This window comes from Camelus dromedarius, chromosome 23, assembly GCF_036321535.1.
Source record: "Camelus dromedarius isolate mCamDro1 chromosome 23, mCamDro1.pat, whole genome shotgun sequence".
Classification (NCBI taxonomy): Eukaryota; Metazoa; Chordata; class Mammalia; order Artiodactyla; family Camelidae; genus Camelus; species Camelus dromedarius.
The window spans coordinates 18508110-18528520 of NC_087458.1; the positions used below are offsets into that span (position 1 = coordinate 18508110).

Sequence of the window (20411 nt, forward strand, 5' to 3'; positions counted from 1 at the left end):
TCACTTTGCTGTAAACCTAAAACTAACAATATTATAAATAAGTGACAATAAAAATTTTTTTTTAATAATCTGACTTTAAAAATAATAAGGAAAAAGGGAAGGGAAAGAGTTATCCTTTAATGACTGAAATGAAGCTCACATCCAAATCATCTGGAGAATTTACCTGGATTTTCCTTCAAACACAATATCATGAAATGCAAGCTGCCATACATGGAAGTTAACCATGGAAAATGGGTGTTATGGTCCTGAGCACAGCAGTAGCCATATCTGGCCTCAAACAAATCACTCAGCCCTGCACTGTGGGGGATGGGGTGGAGAGTAGGACAGGGGTTCTCTGAGAATCTGATAAAAGATACCTTCTCACCATAAAAAACGTACACATGCATTTTCACATCAAATTTTACATACAATTTAAGGGCATTTTCAGAGATCTATTTAGATTCTAGGTAAAAGCTCCTGACTAGGGTCAGAGGTCATTATTCAATCCTGACATTAGTCATACATACTGGGTCAACTGAAAATAAAAAAGGAAATTTAAATAAACTTCGAAACACATGATACCCCTCAAAATTAATAACCCAGGAAATACTTACTGATAATCACTAATAAAAGGATAACAGCAACCAAAGCCATGAGGGCTTTTATCTACAACACAAAAAGGCGTAAGAAAGATTAACGTTAGTCTTGATTTTACTAACAAGTCAATCTGTTGTACCATTTACTATATTATACTAACTCATCAATGGACAGGCTCATCCCTTGAAAGGTGTCCAAATTTTATTTCATATTAATTTGCTAGCTATTTGCATCTTTTTGTAAATCATCAGAATTCCCCAAATTTGAGGGGTTTTGCTTGCCTAGATTTTATTATTCAAGGCTACACATTAAGCTGTAATAATCAAAGCCCTCATAGGCCTGGACTTTTTCATCTATGATTTCTTAGGCTTATTCCTAATGTAAGACCAGGAAAAGAATATTTCAAAGGAACTCTGTGCAAAAGCTTCAGGACATGATGAATAACACTGGCATCCGATACAAATGGTTCAATATACACAGTGTAAGGCAGCATTCTTATAGCACTTATTCTCAAAGTGCATGAGAATTGTTAGTTTTTGCTCCCCTTACTTTCTTCTTGGCATTTTTAATCTCCATTTTGAGACATACAATTTAGGTTCTTCATGAGCAACTTCATTTAATAAATAACTTGCCTGAGAGCATGCTGTGCGTCATTCTCACAGCTGAGAGGAGAAATCTAAAAATTGGTCCTTAGCTGCTTAATGTTTTAGGCCCACATCACGTCTCTCTCTAAAACTGTCATATTCCTCATTTAATCCTAAAATGCATAAATTATAAATTGATTTGATTTTCCTGATGAATTCAAATGAAAGTTTTATTTTCATCAAACATTTCTGCAGATAATTAATCAAAGATGGCTCATTCAGAAAAAAGATACCCAATTATTATAAACACATGAAACATTCTGTTGAGTATCACAAATAGCAACTAGGCAGTAGCTAATGAAATGTTTCTAAAATAAAACTACTGGTGACATTTTAGGGGCATTACATTCATGACAAGAGTAAAGAGACTAAGAGAATACATGGAAGATTTGCATATTAAACATATGTGCCTATTAAAATTAATAATGATAACCAAAAAACCCCGCAGTTTTCTGAGTCTGTTTGACTCAGATCAGATGGATATAGGAGGTGCATTTTCAGTAGGTATCTGGGTGCACATTTTACTATAAACTAAAGTACTTTAGTGACAAAGTGATTCAGAGAATATACAGAAGATTTGCATCTTTTAATCAGTAAACATTTCTAAAAGTAACTTGGAATTTCACAAGTTTTTCAACTTTACTGAAAATATATATTAATTTGTGCTAGGCTTAACATTTAGAAGGTTTAAATGGAAAGAAATATAAGTATCAATTTTAAAACACCTCCATAAAAGGAGCATCTAACACTGGCCAGGAAATGTTTACAACCGAAAATGGCAGTAATGTGTTCATGCATGTCCAAAGCTCTCTCATTCCAAATGACATGGACAAAAATCTGTTTCTCATTAAACATGTAAGGGCTTCGAGCCTTCTAGATACTTGAGAGGTGCCAGTGATCCTCCCTCCCCAGCCACTGGATAATATGGTTCACTTACTCATTTTTAAAGTCAGGTTTATTGAGATATACTTTACACAGAATAAAATTCGCCCTTTTGAAGATCAGTTTGAAGCTTCTGACAAACATATAGTTGTCAACCACCACCACCATAGTTAAACGTAAGGCATTTTCATCACTCCAAAAAGCCCCCTCATGCCCTGCTGTAGTCAATCTCCACCCCTCCGCCCTCAGCCACTGGCACCCTCTGATGTGTTTTCTGCCCTTACATCCCTTTCCTTGGCTCTTCCTGAATTCTCATGATGAAGATAATCCAGAAAGTGGTAGTGATACAGAGACTATTTAAAAATAAAATTTTAAATTCAGTATTTTTCCCCCTTAAAAGCATACCATTTCTTTGATCTGAACCCCATAAAGTACAAAATGAAAATCTTTAGATATGGCTAAAAAAAAGCTAGGCCAAATGCACATTATTTTTTTTTAATGGCCAGATGAATGGGTCATGGGTATGTATCAGGAGAGGAGGTGAATGGCTCATGGGCCTTTTGTTCTTCCAAACTAGTCTGCAGAATAGAAAATCTATGTATTAAACAGAAAATTTAAATTCTAGAGAAGGGGAGCAATGAAACGTGTTTCTTTCCCTAAGTTCTATTTCTGAAAGTAAGAGGGTTCAACAGGCAAACAGACAAAACTAAGTAAATCCCAGGCAATGCTTGGAAGAAATCTTTAGTGTATGTCAACATCAAGTTTTGAAAGTTACTGCTAAATTTGAAAATGAGAGACTAAGAACAATGAGTTATGTCTAAGATTTTCAAAAAAGCCAAAAAAAAAAAAAGATATACAGAATCAGGATGAAAAAGAAAAGATCTGCTCATATGACATGAAATTTGCTATAAAATCTAAAGAGAAATTTTTCTGTTTAATGATTAGTAGCCATACTTGATTTAAGAGGTAAATTCATTTCTATAAGGTGTTTTGCAGGACTATATTAGCATATAATGATTCTCATTTTCTTCCTTGTTATAAATTTTTCTTTTATATCTTATTTCTCTGGAATAATGAAGGAAAGTGGGATAGTTTTTAGGGCTATTTGACAAATGGATTCTGACGTATACACTGCTTTTGTTTTTCTTCCCCTTTTCAATAGAAAATTGTATTTTTCTCTAGCTTGCATTCTTTTTTTTTTAATAACTTTTTTGGGGGATTAGGTTTGTTTATTTATTAATTATTAATTAATTATTATTTTTTAATGGAGGTACTGGGGATTGAACCCAGGACCCTGTTGCATGCTAACCATACTCTACCACTAAACTGTACTCTTCCCCTTTGCATTCCGTCTTTTAACTATCTCTATGTAATGCTACACGTTGCTCCAAAAAGATACTAATAATAAATTATCAGTTAATATTTCTTACAAGATAAGTTTAGAAGTAGCTAAATTATTAATAAAATGTGGACTACTCTCTATGAAGAAATCCATGAAAACATCCTTTTAGGCATTCCTGATTCCTTTAGTTATTTCTGTCCCAAAAGGCATTAATTCAACAAATATTTACTGAGTTCCCACCATGTCCCAGGTTCAGAAGATGTAATAATAAGCAAGACAGTTGTAGTCCCTGCCCTCACAGACTTTATAATCTAGAGACACCTTTCTCGTCATGTCTTTTAGTACCACTGAATACTCTGACCAACCTATCCAGCACCTTCTGAGTTACTTACTTTGCATCCACGCCACCACATTTGCCTTCGAAGTTGTTTGGATCTGTTGCTAAAAGCAGTTGCATTATCCGATAAGCTTTCTATATCATATAGAGGATGGAGAGAAGTATTAAACGACATAACAGGATTCTTTTATCTAGTCACACAAAGACAAGAAAATATTAATTCCTATTTCTATGAGTTTATCCCTTTTAAGCATGAAAACAACATCTTCCCTTTCCTCCACCCACATACTGTGGCATTCTGTATTCTAAAAAAAACAAAAAGCAAAAAGTGGCTGCAGGTCAGTTTACTCAATCCAATTTTACAGTAAGAGTAAGAGAAGTCTTCCCAGGGCCTCGATGCTTTCAATAAACTTATGAATTCTAGCAGAAAATACTATTTAAAAATCAAATACTTGGCACATCTATAGAAAAAAATTTACACGTTGAGAAGGCTAGATTCTTACAAGATACCAAAAGTGACTGATTTGGAAGCAAAACAACATGAATTTTAAAAGTGGTTAAGAAAATTTTGGGGTTAAAAAGTCTGTCAAGGATTAATGAGATATTCATTCAGTCATTCATCATTTAAACGATACATGAGTGCCTAATAAGTGCCAGGAACTGGTACAAGTACAGAGACGAACATCTGTCAGTAAAGAACAGGGACTAAATCACCAGAGAAAGCACAAGGTGAAAACACTGGATAAGTTTGAAATAAATGTTGGAAAGAAGTGATTAGACCTATCCTCCTTGAGACTGGGAGAACTACAAGGCACAACAACATAACAGGACAAAAGAAAGAAATACTCTAGCTCTTTAACAATGGATTTTTAATTTTTCCATTCTCAACTGATCAATTAAAGAATAATACAACAGTAAGATGACTCAAAGTAAAGGAAGCTCAAGTTAAAACATGAAAATCATCAAGTTAACAACCAAGTGTCATTTTCTGTCAAGTCAAGATTCCTAAACTTAGGTTAGAAAAATGGGAGAAGAGGTAAACTATCAAAACACAGATTAATAATATCAAGAAATAGATGAAGCATCTGTACCTGATTTGTCCTGTAGCTCATCTAGTCTCTCCCCTCTTTCAATTACCTTTGTGATATTTTCTTGCATGACGTCAATAACTTCATCCACCTGATTCTGAACACTAGTTTAAAAAAGAAGATGAACAAGTAACGTATTCTTCTTTTGAGAATTTTACAATTTTTGAAACTTTCATTAGACATGACAGAAAGTAGCAAGTCTCGGAATTATTTGACTATAAAATGTTTAAGTTCAATGCTTGCAGCAACGCTCCTTCCATTTGTGGGCTTGAGTACTCAGGCAATTAAAGACAACATGATACAAATGAAAAGTAGTATTTAACTTAAAGACAGTTTATTTTTAGCCCTGTTTCTGCAGATTAAATGTACTGCCACAATGCTCAGTAACTACAGGGTTTAGTCAAATAGCTTGACTAAATAATCCATGTCAGTTTTTTTTCAACAGGTCACTGAGGCATCACATAGAAACAGCTACAACCTGCCTTTGCTCTACATACAGTTCACGCACTAAGGCTAACAAAGGAGTTTGCCCAGGTACGTTAGAAACCTACGAAAAACACTCAGTTTCCAAAATGGAAAGGTAAGGAATGCTCAATGGGTGTAACTCTTCATGGCTCCTTGGCTTCCTCTTAAACAGGGCTTAAGACAGCAAAACCTGGGAAGGGTTTTGAAGCGCACAGGAGGGAGCAAAGAGGAAGCATTTTCTGTTGTTCTTCAAAATGAAAGTACGATTTTCTCCTTTATATTAGGTGATGAGGGTCTGTTCTAACCAAATTTCAGATTGTTCAATGAAGATTTAATCTAAATTCAAACATTCAATAATTGGTTCTCAGCTGCCTACTCACATTCAGGAGTAACCTCCAGAGTACAAAACCAGAAATGTCTAATTACTTTAAGTGTCCAGTTTCCCTCTGTTGCTTCAATCGTTAGATAAAATGTTACCTTAAATTAGTTTATGAAATAAATCATGCCAGTGAAATATTTAAAAGGAGAAATAAAGTGAACTTATGGCTCTTATAACTCAAAAACTGTCTAAAATGTAAAAACTGCCTAAAATGGGTTACTAACAACTATATAAATATTAAGTATACATATACATATATGTTTTAAATAAATAGGGATATGCAATTGTTCTTTCTAATTGGGGAAGTGTATCAGTTTATCAATTATAACCGAGGAAGTTTTTTTAAAATTTCACAATACACATCTTCTCATTGCCTTCTACTCTATATACTACTTCCCAAACTAATCTAGTGAGTTGGGAGTGAGGGATGGACATGTGTAATTTTGAAAAAGAGTTCTAACCCTTCCATATCATTTTAAAAACAAAATGAAGGCCCGTTTAGACATAGATGGGTTCAGAAGACATATTCTCAGATTCAAGCAGCAATTACTATGTTTGATGATAGTCACCTCCCTCCCATATTAAAAGCATTATGTACGCCCATTGATTATCCACACACAGGCTTCAGGGCTCACCATGGCTTCCTACAGTTCTGTGCCTCCCACACAATATTCTATTGAAGGATTTAAAACTGAAGCACAACCAAGCTGGGACATGCAGAACTCTCTTCTGCCCAAACAGACCTGAAAGAGCCCCTGAAACCCTAAGATGTCTTGTAACTCCTAAGCAGAGAGCTAAAGATGTAAAGTCTTATACAAGAGCAATGGCAGAAATACTTTAGCAATTCATCCATTTATTCAATAAATACTAAGACTTTATTATGTACTATTGTAGGCACTAGGAAAACAATCTGAACAAACCCAAGAGAACAAACAAAGAGACAATAATTCCAGCTCTCATGGAACTTATGTTTGAAAGTGCAATGAATGTGCTGCATTAATCTTTAGAGTTGTTTAACAGCCTGTCTCTATTCCATGGCTTTATACTATTTACATCATTTAACACAAAGTGAAACTACTTATTTATTTACATTCTTATTTCCTGCCTCTCCCCACTAGAAGGTAAGTTCAACAAATGCAGAGATCTTGTCTATTTTGTTCACTTTTGTAGCCCCAGTACCTGCAACACTGCTTGGGGCAGAGGATGCACTCAATATGTATCTGTTGAGTAAGTGAATTTGGGTATAAATCTTGCAAAGCATATCCAGCTACTTCAGAAACAGATACAAAGCAGTCAAGGTGGAGGTCTCCATTTAACTATAATGGAAACAGAGCTATGGCTCCTCAAGGGCCAGTCCTGAAATTCCCAGGTCATTATTTTTCATCACAGGGAAAAGATGACAGTAGTCTAAAGTAGGCACAGCAGGGTGGAAATGGACAGAATGTGCTGCAGCTCCTACACATGATCAGAGTAGAGCTGTTATGAATATTAATATACCTATAGTACATGTGATTTTAAAATAAAAACAAAATAATTAAAGAAACAGTTATGGTTCCAGAATCCCTACAAACAAAAGACTCCATGGATATAGGCAGATTAATTGGAACACAACTCATAAAATTCCAGATTAATTCTCACTAGATTATCATAAACCTAGGGGTATTAACCTCAACATGACACACATGTAATAAATCTCTATGGCCAATGGAAATCACCCAACATTTTAATTTTTCTACCAAGTGATTAATAAATTATTGTTACTTTCTCCTTCACATATTGCTAACCACTGGTATAACACTCTTAATCCAGCTACTGAATAACCCTCATTCAATTTTAGGATGGAGAAAAATCTCATGACTGTGCTTCTGTATTTCAAGATACTTTCATGCCTAGAACCCAACTTCTATAGAAAAAAGACAGAGAAAATTATCTACTTATTTATTTTAATATAAAGGATAATTCTTAAAAAAACAAGTGAAGACATATTTCCCCACAGTTTTATACATTTTCATAGCAGTTATAATACTTTGATTTGTTTATACTTTAGGTTGGCCTTGTCCCTATTATTATAAGATAAATGTCTTTAAAACAGAGATTGTCCCACTCATCTGTTTCCCAGGTCATGTGATATATGCCTGGTAGAAAACAGGCATTCAACAAATATTTTCTGATCTGAATTAAGTACTTCATTCACTCAAAAATATTTATTTATTTATTTATAAACATTTTTTATTGATTTATAATCATTTTACAATGTTGTGTCAAATTCCAGTGTAGAGCATATTTAATACATGAACATATATATATATTCATTGTCACTTTTTTTTCTCTGTGAGCTACCATAAGATCTTGTACATATTTCCCTGTGCTATACAGTATAATCTTGTTTATCTATTCTACAATTTTGAAATGCCCGTCTATCTCTTCCCTCCCACTGACCCCTTGGCCACCACAAGTTTATATTCTATGTCTGTGAGTCTATTTCTGTTTTGTATTTATGCTTTGGGTTTTGTTTTGTTTTGTTTTGTTTTTAGATTCCACATATGAGTGATCTCATATGGTATTTTTCTTTCTCTTTCTGGCTTACTTCACTTAGAATGACATTCTCCAGGAGCATCCATGTTGCTGCAAATGGCGTTATGTTGTCGGTTTTTATGGCTGAGTAGTATTCCATTGTATAAATATACCACATCTCCTTTATCCAGTCATCCGCTGATGGACATTTAGGCTGTTTCCACGTCTTGGCTATTGTAAATAATGCTGCTATGAACATTGGGGTGAAGGTGTCATCCTGAAGTAGGATTCCTTCTGGATATAAGCCCAGGAGTGGGATTCCTGGGTCATACGGTAAGTCTATTCCTAGTCTTTTGAGGAATCTCCATACTGTTTTCCACAGTGGCTGCACCAAACTGCATTCCCACCAGCAGTGTAGGAGGGTTCCCCTTTCTCCACAGCCTCTCCAGCATTTGTCATTTGTGGATTTTTGAATGATGGCCATTCTGACTGGTGTGAGGTGATACCTCATTGTAGTTTTGATTTGCATTTCTCTGATAATTAGTGATATTGAGCATTTTTTCATGTGCCTATTAAGGAGTTCTTATTATGCTATTCACTGAGGATACCGATGTGAACATCATGAGCCTGGTCCTTATCAAGATTACAGTCTGGTGGGGAAGACTGGTAGCCAGGATGACACCACCATGTGTTAAGTGCTCTAATGGAAGGAAGGAAGCCCAAGGGATCAGTTGTGAAGCCTAGGTGAATCCAGCCCGGACCAGAGACGGCATCAAGATTCTGGTGCTGAGTTTGAGGGGTTAAGAGTGAATTGTGTAAAGAAGCTGACAGATGGTGGGAAAGTTCTAGGCTAAAGGAATAAGAGGAGGGGATATTTCAGGAATCAAGTGATTAGCTGCGTATGGGTAAAGGAGTTCTGGCAAGAAAAGGGTAGAGGACTTCCAGATTTACAACTTGAGCAGCTGAGTGGATGTTGATGATGGCTATTAGCTGAAATAGAAAACTAAGAACTCAAAGGAAAAGCAAGTTTTGTAAGGGAGTGGAGATTTACATCATTTCCAGTTAAAGAATCATGTGGTAGAACAAAGGACATGAAAGAGAACATACCCAGGAAAATAGGATAAAGACATGCAGAAAGAAGACATTTTAACACTGTCTTACATCCTCCTTAGAGTCTGACAGCACTTGTGTTCCTGAGAGGGCTCTATTCTGATTATCACCACTACTGGGAAGCCGTGTGTAGGGTACAGAGGCCAGGCTCCGTACGCTGACAGATCTGGGCTTGCAGTCCAGCCTTACCGCTTACTGAGCATGTGACTTTGCAAGTCACTTGGCAAGCCTCTTTGAGCCTCATACTTTCTCACCTTTAAAATGAAGCTGATAATCTTCCCCTTGTGAGAATTAGATGACAGTGTTTTTTAAACACTTAGCACAGTTCCTAACGCTTAGCATATGTTGAATGTCACTGTTCTTCCATTAAGGGGAAAAAAAAATCATGCTCTGCAACACACACTCATCCCTTATTTTATAAAGAAAATATTTATTTAACACCCCCATCTTGTGGCCTATTTAGGTACTGTCGACAAAATAAGTTTTAAAGTTAGGTTGTATTTTTGCAACTGTATCTATGTGTACGTGTACATACACAGACACACACACACACACGTTGCTGTTCATCATGGAACATTCCTTGGGGACCAACATTCCTTGGTTGGACCAAGACTATAGTTAGGAGATTTCCTACCCCTGCCAGAGAATGTCTACAATTCACTAGAGTGGCATTAATAATGCTATTAAGTTAAAATCAAAGGAAATATTCTAAAGAGAATCATAAACTTTACATAGGCATGTGAGTATTTAAAATCTTTCCCCCAAGATCTTCCCTAAAAAGTGAAACATTGGAATACCAAAGAACCCATTAAAAGGACCTACAGTATAGCACAGGGAACTATATTCAGTATCTTGCAATAACCTATAATGGAAAAGAATATGAAAAAGAATATATACATATTTTTTAAGTTGAAGTATAATCAGTTACAATGTGTCAATTTCTGGTGTGCAGCACAATGTCCCAGTCATGTGTATAGATACATATATTCATTTTCATTAAAGGTTATTATGAGATATTGAACATAGTTCCTGTGCTATACAGAAGAAACTTTTTTAAAATCTATTTTTATATATAGTGGCTAACATTTGTAAATCTCAAACTCCCAAATTTATCCCTTCCCATCCCCATTCCCCAGTAACCAAAAGATTATTCACTATGTCTGCAAGTCTGTTTTGTAGATGAGTTCATAGTGTCCTTTTTTTCTCTTTCCCTTTTTTTTTTAGATTCCACATATGAGTAATACCATATGGTATTTTTCTTTCTCTTTCTGGCTTACTCCACTTAGAATGACAATCTGATCTCTAGGCTCATCCATGTTGCTGCCAATGGCATGATTTTATTTTTTATGGCTGAGTAGTATTCCACTGTATACATATACCACAACTTCTTTATCCGGTCATATGTCGATGGACATTTAGGTTGCTTCCATGTCTTGGCTATTGTATACAGTACTGCTATGAACATTGGGGTCCATGTACCTTTTCGAATTACAGTTCCCTCTGGATATATATCCAGAAGTGGGATTCCTAGATCATGGTAAGTTTATTTTCAGTTTTTTGTGGAATCTCCATACTCTTTTCCATAATGGCTGCACCAAACTACATTCCCACTAACAGTGTAGGAGGGTTCCCTTTTCTCCACACTGTCTCCAGCATTTATTGTTCATGGACTTTTGAGTGATGGCCATTCTGACTGGTGTGAGATTGTAGTTGTAGTTTTGATTTGCCTTTCTCTGATAATTAGTGTTAGTGTTAATAATTAGAATTAGATATTCTCTTCATTGGAGAATTGCTTGCTTAGGTCTTCTGCCCATTTTTGAATTGGTTTTTTTTTTTGTTGTTGTTGTAATTAAGTTGTATGAGCTGTTTATATATTCTGGAAATCAAGCCTTTGTCAGTCACATCATTTGCAAATATTTTTTCCCATTCCATAGGTTGTCATTTTGTTTTGCTTATGGTTTCCTTTGCTGTGCAAAAGCTTATGAGTTTAATTAGGTCCCATTTGTTTATTTTTGCTCTTATTTCTATTGCCTGGGTAGACTGCCCTAGGAGAACATTGCTAAGATTTATATCAGAGAATATTTTGCATATATCTATCTATCTATCTATATATATCTGAATCACTTTGCTGTACACCTGAAACTAATACAACATTGTAAATCAACTATACTTCAATTTTTTAAAAAGTGACATTAGGTATTTTTTGTGGGATTGTTATCAACATGACAGTCAGATTCAAAGCAAGCAACAATGCTGCTGATCCACAGTCAAGTTATATATTATGCATTAAGTGGTGATAACACACCTTAAAGAAACTCATCAGTGCTAGCAATTTTAGTTACTAAACTAATGCCAGGGATTTGTCTATGGGTGTGGCAGGTTGTGCTCCACCATCTTGGGCACATGCTCGAGTCATGCCCTGGTTAGATAAGCATTCATGAGGCTGTGCCAACAAGGTTTAATTTGTGTATCCTGATGACTGATTACCTTCTAAGTCAGTCTGACAAGCCTTTAGCTCTAGAGTGGGAACCACTGTACTTACTCAACAATCCCTTACTGTTCTAAAATTCTGTGATCACCAAAGTTATTGTGATAACTTAATATGCACGTATACCTATTCACGTGTATGTGTGCTTGGCACTTACACAAACGTATATTCTGCAACGCCCACTCTGTACAACTGGCACTGGCTTTGGGGTTCAGCTGGAAAATCATACTCAGAAGACTCACTAGGCCATACTTAGTACCAGGCTCACTTTGCAGAAGGGTATCAGATAGGAAACAAAGCATCTTGGCAGGAAAAAAACAGGTGTGTTATCAGTGGAGTCCTCCTCTCCGATAGGTACATATGTGGGTGGATACTGAAGTCACTCTGGGTCAGAGTAGGGGAACGGCTCTGCTATGGCATCCTCGCAACTTTGAACACTCTGTGGTCCCCCCGAAAAACAAGAGGATGAGTGCCTGGTGAGGCCATCTCCCACTCACCTCTCTCTGTCCCCTAGCTGACTGTCCTGAGACAGTTTTTTTTTTCACTCCCCCCCCCCCAGCTTCTGATGACATACAAGGCTTTCGGCAGGGTTATCTGCAGCCTATAAAACCACTTTGCTGCAGTCTAGAATTGGTTCCTTTGGAACAGCGTACCCCACTACTCAAACTGCAGCCACCTGGACTCTCCTATTTCGGTATCATTTCTGGTGTGCAGGACAAGCACCCAGGGAGCTGGCACTTTGGGCTACCCTTCCGTTTACAATCTGCATAAGTAAAAAGTGGTCTAAATCCAAGTGGCTCATTGTATCCCTACTGGCCGAACCAGAGGCTTGAAGCAGCAGACATTCTCTTCTGCTGGCCCTGTAGAAGCCAGCACCCTGGGCTCTACAGCTGCAAGGAGGTGAATTCTGTCAACAATGACCTGAGCATGGCCGGGAGCTTCAAATGAGATTGAAGCCCTGGCAACACCTTGATTTCAGGCTTGTGAGACCCTGCACAGAGGACTCACCTAAGCAGTGACCGAACCCCCGACCAAGGAAAATGTGAGATGATGAATGTGTGTTGTTTTAGGCTGAGAGGTTCAGGGTCACTTGTTATGCAGCAATAGAAAATGAAAACATCCTGTTTAGGACTCAAACCAATTTGCTGGTACCTTAGTTCTGTATTAATTACAGAATCCATTGGCCAGGATTAGGCGAGGTGCGGACCTGTTTCTTCACACCAACAGCTACCTGATGAAATCCCAAGTATCTCAGGAATCACTGGGTACCCCGCACAGCACTCTTCCCACTACGCGCCGTCTACATCCAAGAACTTGGGTGCTGACTACTGAGTTCGGTCATGAACCCAAGCCACTCAGTTTATCTTCCATGGCCAGTCTTTATAGCTCAGTCAGAGTCCAGGGCTATTTCACTGCTTCATTCATTCCTCCTCCCTTCTTGCCAGGACTCATATGCTCCTAACATTAGATACATTCACGACAGCACTATCCACCATCTACCACCAACAACGGACACAGCAAAAGCATTAAACTGAAAATTAATTAGCCATAAAACTTAGGTCAATAAATGGGTTAGAATATGTCATAAATGTGAACAAATTCTGGTCACAAAACTAAATCTATTATATTACTCTTATTACACTGAAAATATGTGAATCAAGCTATAGATTTAAAACCAAAACAGACCTTGAGATTATGCTAAATAAATGGATTTGATATACGTAATCAGATTAGGAAAAACAACCAGGAATTGCATTTCCTTAGCTACAAGAGGTAGCTTTGTGCAAATAAAAAGATGACTGTGTTTTTACAACGTAGTAGTAATATTCAGTGTACATCAAGGCTCAGCAATTTTTTTCTATAAAGGGCCAGATAGATAATAGAGAGTTTACATTTTGTGGGCCAGAATGTCTGTCACAACTACTCAAGTCTGCCACTGCAGTTTAAAAACAGCCACAGATAACAGGAATGGCTGTGTTCCAATAAAACTTTATTTACAAAAACAGGTGGCAGCGCCATTTGGCTCATGGGAGGTAGTTTGTCAACCCCTGGTCCACACAGAAATATGATAATCATTTAAACAAGTGAGTATCTCACAAACTTACTGCTTAATTTTATCATTTCTAGGTCCAAATCTGGGTCCAGATGGTCCCCTTCTGAAAACAAAACACCAAGTGCATATTAATAATGAGAGCATTAAAACAAATCCCAAAACAGAAAGCACACACAAGTTGAATTCTAAACACGGATCAGTTATTTATCATAAGGAATCACATTTTACTGGTATTGCTGGAACGGAATGGTATATAATCATGTCTGTACTTCATTGGCACTTACTGCTGGTCCTCACAATTAACTTAATTCTTCTGAACGTTATCATTTTTTTTTGTATAATTCTGTTATATACAGGTAGTTCTAATCATTAAACTCTGAAATATAACAACTAAAGTGTCAGTGACTATGAATAGCTTTATGCTCAATTATAGAACACTAGAAGTACAATTTATCTTGAATTTAGGCTATAATGAAATGATGATTGTCAGGGATGGATATAGAGAAATGTCTATGCAAAACACTGAATTTTTTCAAGTATGTTTTTTGACTACTCATCCTAAGCTCACCAAGACAGCTAAAGGGAAATGTAAGATTGTACAAAATATTAACATTTCTCACATTATTATTTCTCCATTAAAGTTGAGAGTTGTATCATTTAAACTAACCCATTTATAATTTTCTGGAAATGAAAACTTTAGGATATTTTAAGTAATTGTCATTCTTCTTATGATAGAGAATAAGATTTAAACCACAAAACACAAAAAAGAATAGGTTCTGTACCAATTAAAGACCACCTCCCCATTTCACCCTCCTCCCAGTCCCTGGCAACCTCCATTTGACTTTGTGTCTCTATGAAGTTGACTACTCTAGGTACCTCATCTAGGAAGAATCACATAAAATTTATTCTTATGTGGCTAGCTTCTTTCACTTAGTATAATGTCTTCAAGGTTCACCCATGTTGTAGCATGTGTCAGAATTTCCCTTCTTTTTAAGACTGAGTACTATTCCATTGTCTGTATATACCATATTTTGTCCATTCGTCTGTTGATGGACACTTGGGTTGCTTCCACCTTTTGGCTACTGTGAATAATCCTACTATAAACATGGGTGTTGATTAATTTTTTAAAATTATTTCAGAAATTTTATTTGCTTTGTCTCCCTTTCAAACACAGACAGAACCGCAGTGTGTGGGAGCTGCATCTTGAACGAGTATGCTGGTTTTGTCCTCAGGCCCTTTGGAAGACATACAGCATTATTTAATTAATCTTTTCATTTTTATAACTGTATCTTTTGAAGATCAAAGTTTTGATTTTGATGAAATCAATTTATTAAATTTTTTATCCTCCAAAAATAAATAAATAAACCAATTACTTGCCCCCCTCAAAAAAAATTTTAAAATAAACAAATAAAATGTATCAGTCAATGGTTTTAAAAAAAGAAATAAAAAGAAACAAACTATTGATACGAGACAGAATGGATGAATGTCAAAATGTAGAACACATATCTGACACAGAACTTGTGAATATATAAAAAACTTTCACAACTTGGTAAGAACAAATTTAGAATGGGCAAAAAATTTTAATATGTACTTCATCAAAGATATGAGGATGGCAAATATGCACAAAAAAGATGTTCAGCATAATTTATAATTAGGGAAATACAAATTAAAACCATACTGAGATACCACTACACACCTACAAGAATGGCTAAAATGATACGTAATGCTGATGAGGATTTGGAACAACTAGAACTCCCATACAATGCTGGTGCAAATAAATGGTACACCACTTTAGAAAAGCGCTGTAAACATACACCAGCCATTCTACTCCTAAGTGTTTACTCAAGACAAATGAAAGCAAATGTCCACATAAAACCTATACACAAATGTTTATAGCAACTTTATTCATAATAGCTAAAAACTAGAAACACCCCAAATATCCATCAAATAGTGAATGGATGAATGAAGTGCAGTATGTTCATACAATGGACTACTACTCAGAAATAAAAAGGGGAGGCAGGTATAGCTCAAGTGGTAGAGCACATGCTTAGCATGCACGAGGTCCTGGGTTCAATCCCTAGTACCTCCTCCAAAAATAAATAAATAAACCTAATTACTTTCCCCCTCCTTGACAAAAAATTAAAAATAAGCAAATAAAATGTATCATTCAATAGTTTGAAAAAAAGAAATAAAATGGAACAAACTATTGATACATGAGACAGCATGGATGAATGTAAAAATAATTATGCAGAGTGAAGGAAGCCAGTGAGAAAAGCAGCCACTTCCAAGAAAGTTCCAGAAAATATGGGCTATAGTGATAGAAAGTAGGTCAGTGGTTGCCTGGGGACTAGGAGAATGACAGATACCAAGGGGTATGAGGAAACTTTTGAGGTGCCGGCCATGTTCATTACTTTATCTTGGTGATGACTTCACAGGTATATAGTGCATATGTCAAAACTCATATTGCACACTTTGTATGTATTTTATTGTATGTCAGTTAACACCTCAATAAAGCTGTAAAAATAACTTACAGAAAAAAGTCCTCTTCTTCATCTGAATCATCTTCTAAAAGATTTCTCTGTCAAAAAAAGAAAAAGACTTGAGTTTTCAGATTCAGAGGGGCTTACAAACTTCCAGCGGGGAGTAATGAAACAAGTTCTATCCTGGTAAAATGTCTTAACTCCAAACTTCCAGACAGAGGGGAGAGTAACTACATGTGCTGCATTGGAAACTAAGAGATATGGAACCACATTTGCAGACTTTCTAAGAAAATAATAATACCAGAATCTTCTGATTGACCACAGGTAGAGAGGTCACCAAGGCTGGCATGGGAGTAAGGAATGCAGGCTCTCAGGAAGGAGCAAGTCCCTTCTCCTCCCTCCTGGCTTCCAGTCTCTATTGGCAGAACCTAAGAGGGAGCCAGCAGGCAAAGAAGAAAAATTGTAGCTGCAGAGTCCACCTCCAGCATCAGAGAGAAGAGTACAGAAGGTAGGTTTGGAGCTGGGAGACAAGGGCTTAATAACTGGCACCATCCACCTTCTAGCACCTCAGTCCACAAGGAGCCCTCTACACATATTTGAACTTCCAAACAAAAAGAACCTTATACTTTTACCTTATAAAATACAACTATTTTCCTTAAAATGAAGGTCTCACCCTCTCCCCAAAAAGGGGATATAAAGTTTCAAAAGGAGGCTAACGAAGAGCAAAAATCAGACCTTTTCAACATACAACAACTCAAAATAGTATACAACTTGTAGGCAGAATAATGGCTTCCCAAAGATATCCAGGTCCTAATCCCTAAAATCCTTGACTGTGTTTCCTTGCATGGTAGAAGACTTCACAGATATGATTAAATCAGGGATCTTGAAAAGATCGGTATGGATTGATCATGTGCATCAAACATAATCATAAGAATTCTTTGCATCCATCTTTTTTTGGGGGTGCAGGCAACTAGGTTTATTTATTTATTTTAGCGGAGGTACTGAGGATTGAACCCAGAATCTCATGCATGCTTAGCAAGCACTCTACCACTGAGCTATACCCTCCCCACAAGAGTTCTTTAAAAAGAGAGGCAGAAGTATGAGAAAGAGGTGAAAAAGATATATTAGCAAATTCTAACAAAAAGAATGTTAGAATTAGCAAAAGTAACATAAAGAGAAATTTTAAGACAAAAGCGTTAAATATCAAATAAGATTTTACAATGACAAAATGTACAACCCACTAAAACTTAACAGCAGTGAATGTTTGTATATAACAATATAGCTTAAAAATATATAAAGCAAAGCTGCTCAAAATATACAAAACAAATACATTCAAAATCATAGGAAAGACTTAACATCTCCTTCAGAGATGAAGAAACCAAGAAGAGAAAAAATAAGTAACCTAGGTCTTTGTACTCAGCAAATGTCATTTTCAAGTATCAAAGAAATTAAAAAACCATAAAAGAATTTAGTAAATTCCCCAAACTAGAAATTACACAGGTATATTCTCTGGGCATAAGGCAATGGAAGTTAAAACAAATAAAAGAAAATTTTAAAACACTCTTCTAACAGCATGTTAAAATGTAAATGAAAATTTAACAGACTATTTAGAATCAATGACACTGGAACATTACAAAACAAAATCTGTAGAGTATGGTCACAACAGTACTTAAAGGAAAATGTGACCTTAAATGCATTTATTTATGAAATCACAAGAGTGAAAATATGCAAAATAAATATTTAACTCTTAAGATGGGTAAGTTATTCCTAAGTCACATAACAACCCCAGAAGCTCTAAAGAAAAAGATTCATGAATTTGATTACATAAAAATTTAAAACATAAAGAACGTAAAACATCATATACAAGGTTAAATGGCAAGTAACAGACTGTAAAAAAATCTGCAACATACTCTCAGACCAAAAGTCTGATATCTCTGTTATGTAAAGAGCTATGACAAACCAGTAAGAAAGAGACACATTAGAGAAAAATCATCAAAGGACAGTAATACACAATCCCCAACAAAAAAAGAAATGGCCAATGACCACATGAAAAGATGTTCAAAGTCAACAATATTCAGGGAGACATATTAATTTCTTCAACAAATAATTCTTGAATGCTTTTCTAAGTAATAAGTAACAATCATTACATTTATGATACAGTTTGCCTTAGAGGATGAGGATACTAAAGATAAAGTGTGTTTATTATAGTTATACAATGAGAAACACACATGAAAACCAGTGTCTTTATACCCATTCATTGAACAAACATGAGTCCTCAGGATACAATATCAAAAAAGGGTAATGGGACACAATGAGATACCACTTCACACCCATTAGGCAAATAATAACAAGTGTTGGTGAGGAGAAATGTGGAGAAATCAGAACCCTCATACACTGCCAGGCAGGGATGTAAAAGTTCTGCAGCCACTTTGGAAAACAGTTTGGCAATTCTTCAAAAGTTTGAACATAGAGTTACTATAATACCCAGCAATTCTACTACTAGTTATTTACCCCAGAGAAATGAAAATATATGTTCACACAAAAACTTGAATGTGAATGTTCACAGCAGTGGTATTCATAATTGCCAAAAAGCGGAAACAACCCCAAATGTCCATCAATTGATGAATGGTATATCCATATAATGGAATATTATTCAGCAATAAAAATGAAGTACTGAAACATACTACAACATGGACGAACTCTGAAAGCATTATGCTAAGAAGCCATTTATAAAAGACAACATATTGTATGCTCCCATTTATATAAAATGTCCAGAGTAGACAAATGTATAGATTTATGGTTGCCCAGGGCTGAAGGGATAAGGAGAATGGGGATGATTGCTAAAAAAGTACAGAGTTTCTTTTTGGAATGATAAAAAGTGTCCTATAATTGATTGTGATGGCTGCACAATTCCTTTATATATATATATTTACATATTTTTATGTGTGTGTGTGTGTGTGTGTGTGTGTGTGTGTATATATATATATATATTTTTTTTTTTTTTTAATGGAGATACTGGGGATTGAACCTGGGACCTTAAGCAGGTGAAGCATGTGCTCTACCACTGAGCTTTACCCACCTGGTCCCCCAGCTGCACAATTATGTACGAAATACTAAATACTAATATCCACTGAATTGTACACTTTAATGAGTGAATTGTAAGGCATGTGAATTATATCTCAATGAAGTCATTATTAATAAAAGTGTAATAGGAAGGAGGAACAAAACTTTTGGAAGTTTTTAAAAGTAATTTATAGATTATTAAAATCAATCTGTTATCAAATTTCATGATTTATGAAACATTCAAAAAAAAGAGGTCTGTAAACAGCCAATTTTGTTCAATTCTGGTATCCAGTATCCAATTTTTACCACAAATTGTGGAAGTATCCAACCAGCAATGTAAAAATTAAGTGCTCTACTAATGAACTTATCTGCAAAACAGAAACAGACTTGCAGACATAGTAAACAATCTTTCGGTTACCGGGGGAATGGGGGTGGGAAGGGATAGATCTGGGAGTCTGAGATTTGCAAATGATAACCACTATATATAAAAACAGATTAAAAAAACAAATTTCTTCTGTCTAGCACAGGGAACTATATTCAATATCTTGTAATAACCTTAATGAAAAAGGTATGAAAATAAATATATGTATGTGTATGTATGACTCGGAAATTATGCTCTACACCTGAAGTTGACACATTGTAAATGACTACACTTCAATAAAAAAAAAAAAAGAAAAAAATTTAGAATGAAAAAAAAGATATCAAACAAATGATAAATCCAATCCATTTGGACAAGTTCAATAAATTTTGCCTTCCCCACCAAAAAAAAAAGTGCATGTCCCAGGTGTAGTCTCAGTAGAACTGATTGAGACCATGTATCTTATATTGTTGAGTATATACATAAAACTTATTTTTAAAAGTTTATCAGTGATTAGTCTCTTGGTGGATTCTATGCCCCTTCAAGCAAAACAAAAACAAAAACCGCAGAGTTAGAATAAAGGGATGACAAATGATTCCCGTATTATTTATAAATCATGTAATGCTGGACAG

The 20411-nt window shown here is 35.7% G+C and overlaps 1 protein-coding gene across 7 annotated transcripts in view; it reads right to left on the bottom strand.

The window, feature by feature from the left end:
- Window positions 1-20411, bottom strand: part of VAMP4 (vesicle associated membrane protein 4) — a 28050-nt gene that overhangs the window by 3378 nt on the left and 4261 nt on the right. For all 7 annotated transcript variants that reach the window (XM_031435770.2, XM_031435768.2, XM_031435764.2 and 4 more), the window contains 5 exons: window positions 16410-16456; window positions 13931-13981; window positions 4873-4973; window positions 3837-3916; window positions 594-645 (listed from right to left, as the gene is read on the bottom strand). In XM_031435770.2, coding sequence (XP_031291630.1) covers window positions 594-645; window positions 3837-3916; window positions 4873-4973; window positions 13931-13981; window positions 16410-16456 — 331 coding nt within the window. The remainder of the gene's footprint in view (window positions 1-593; window positions 646-3836; window positions 3917-4872; window positions 4974-13930; window positions 13982-16409; window positions 16457-20411) is intronic.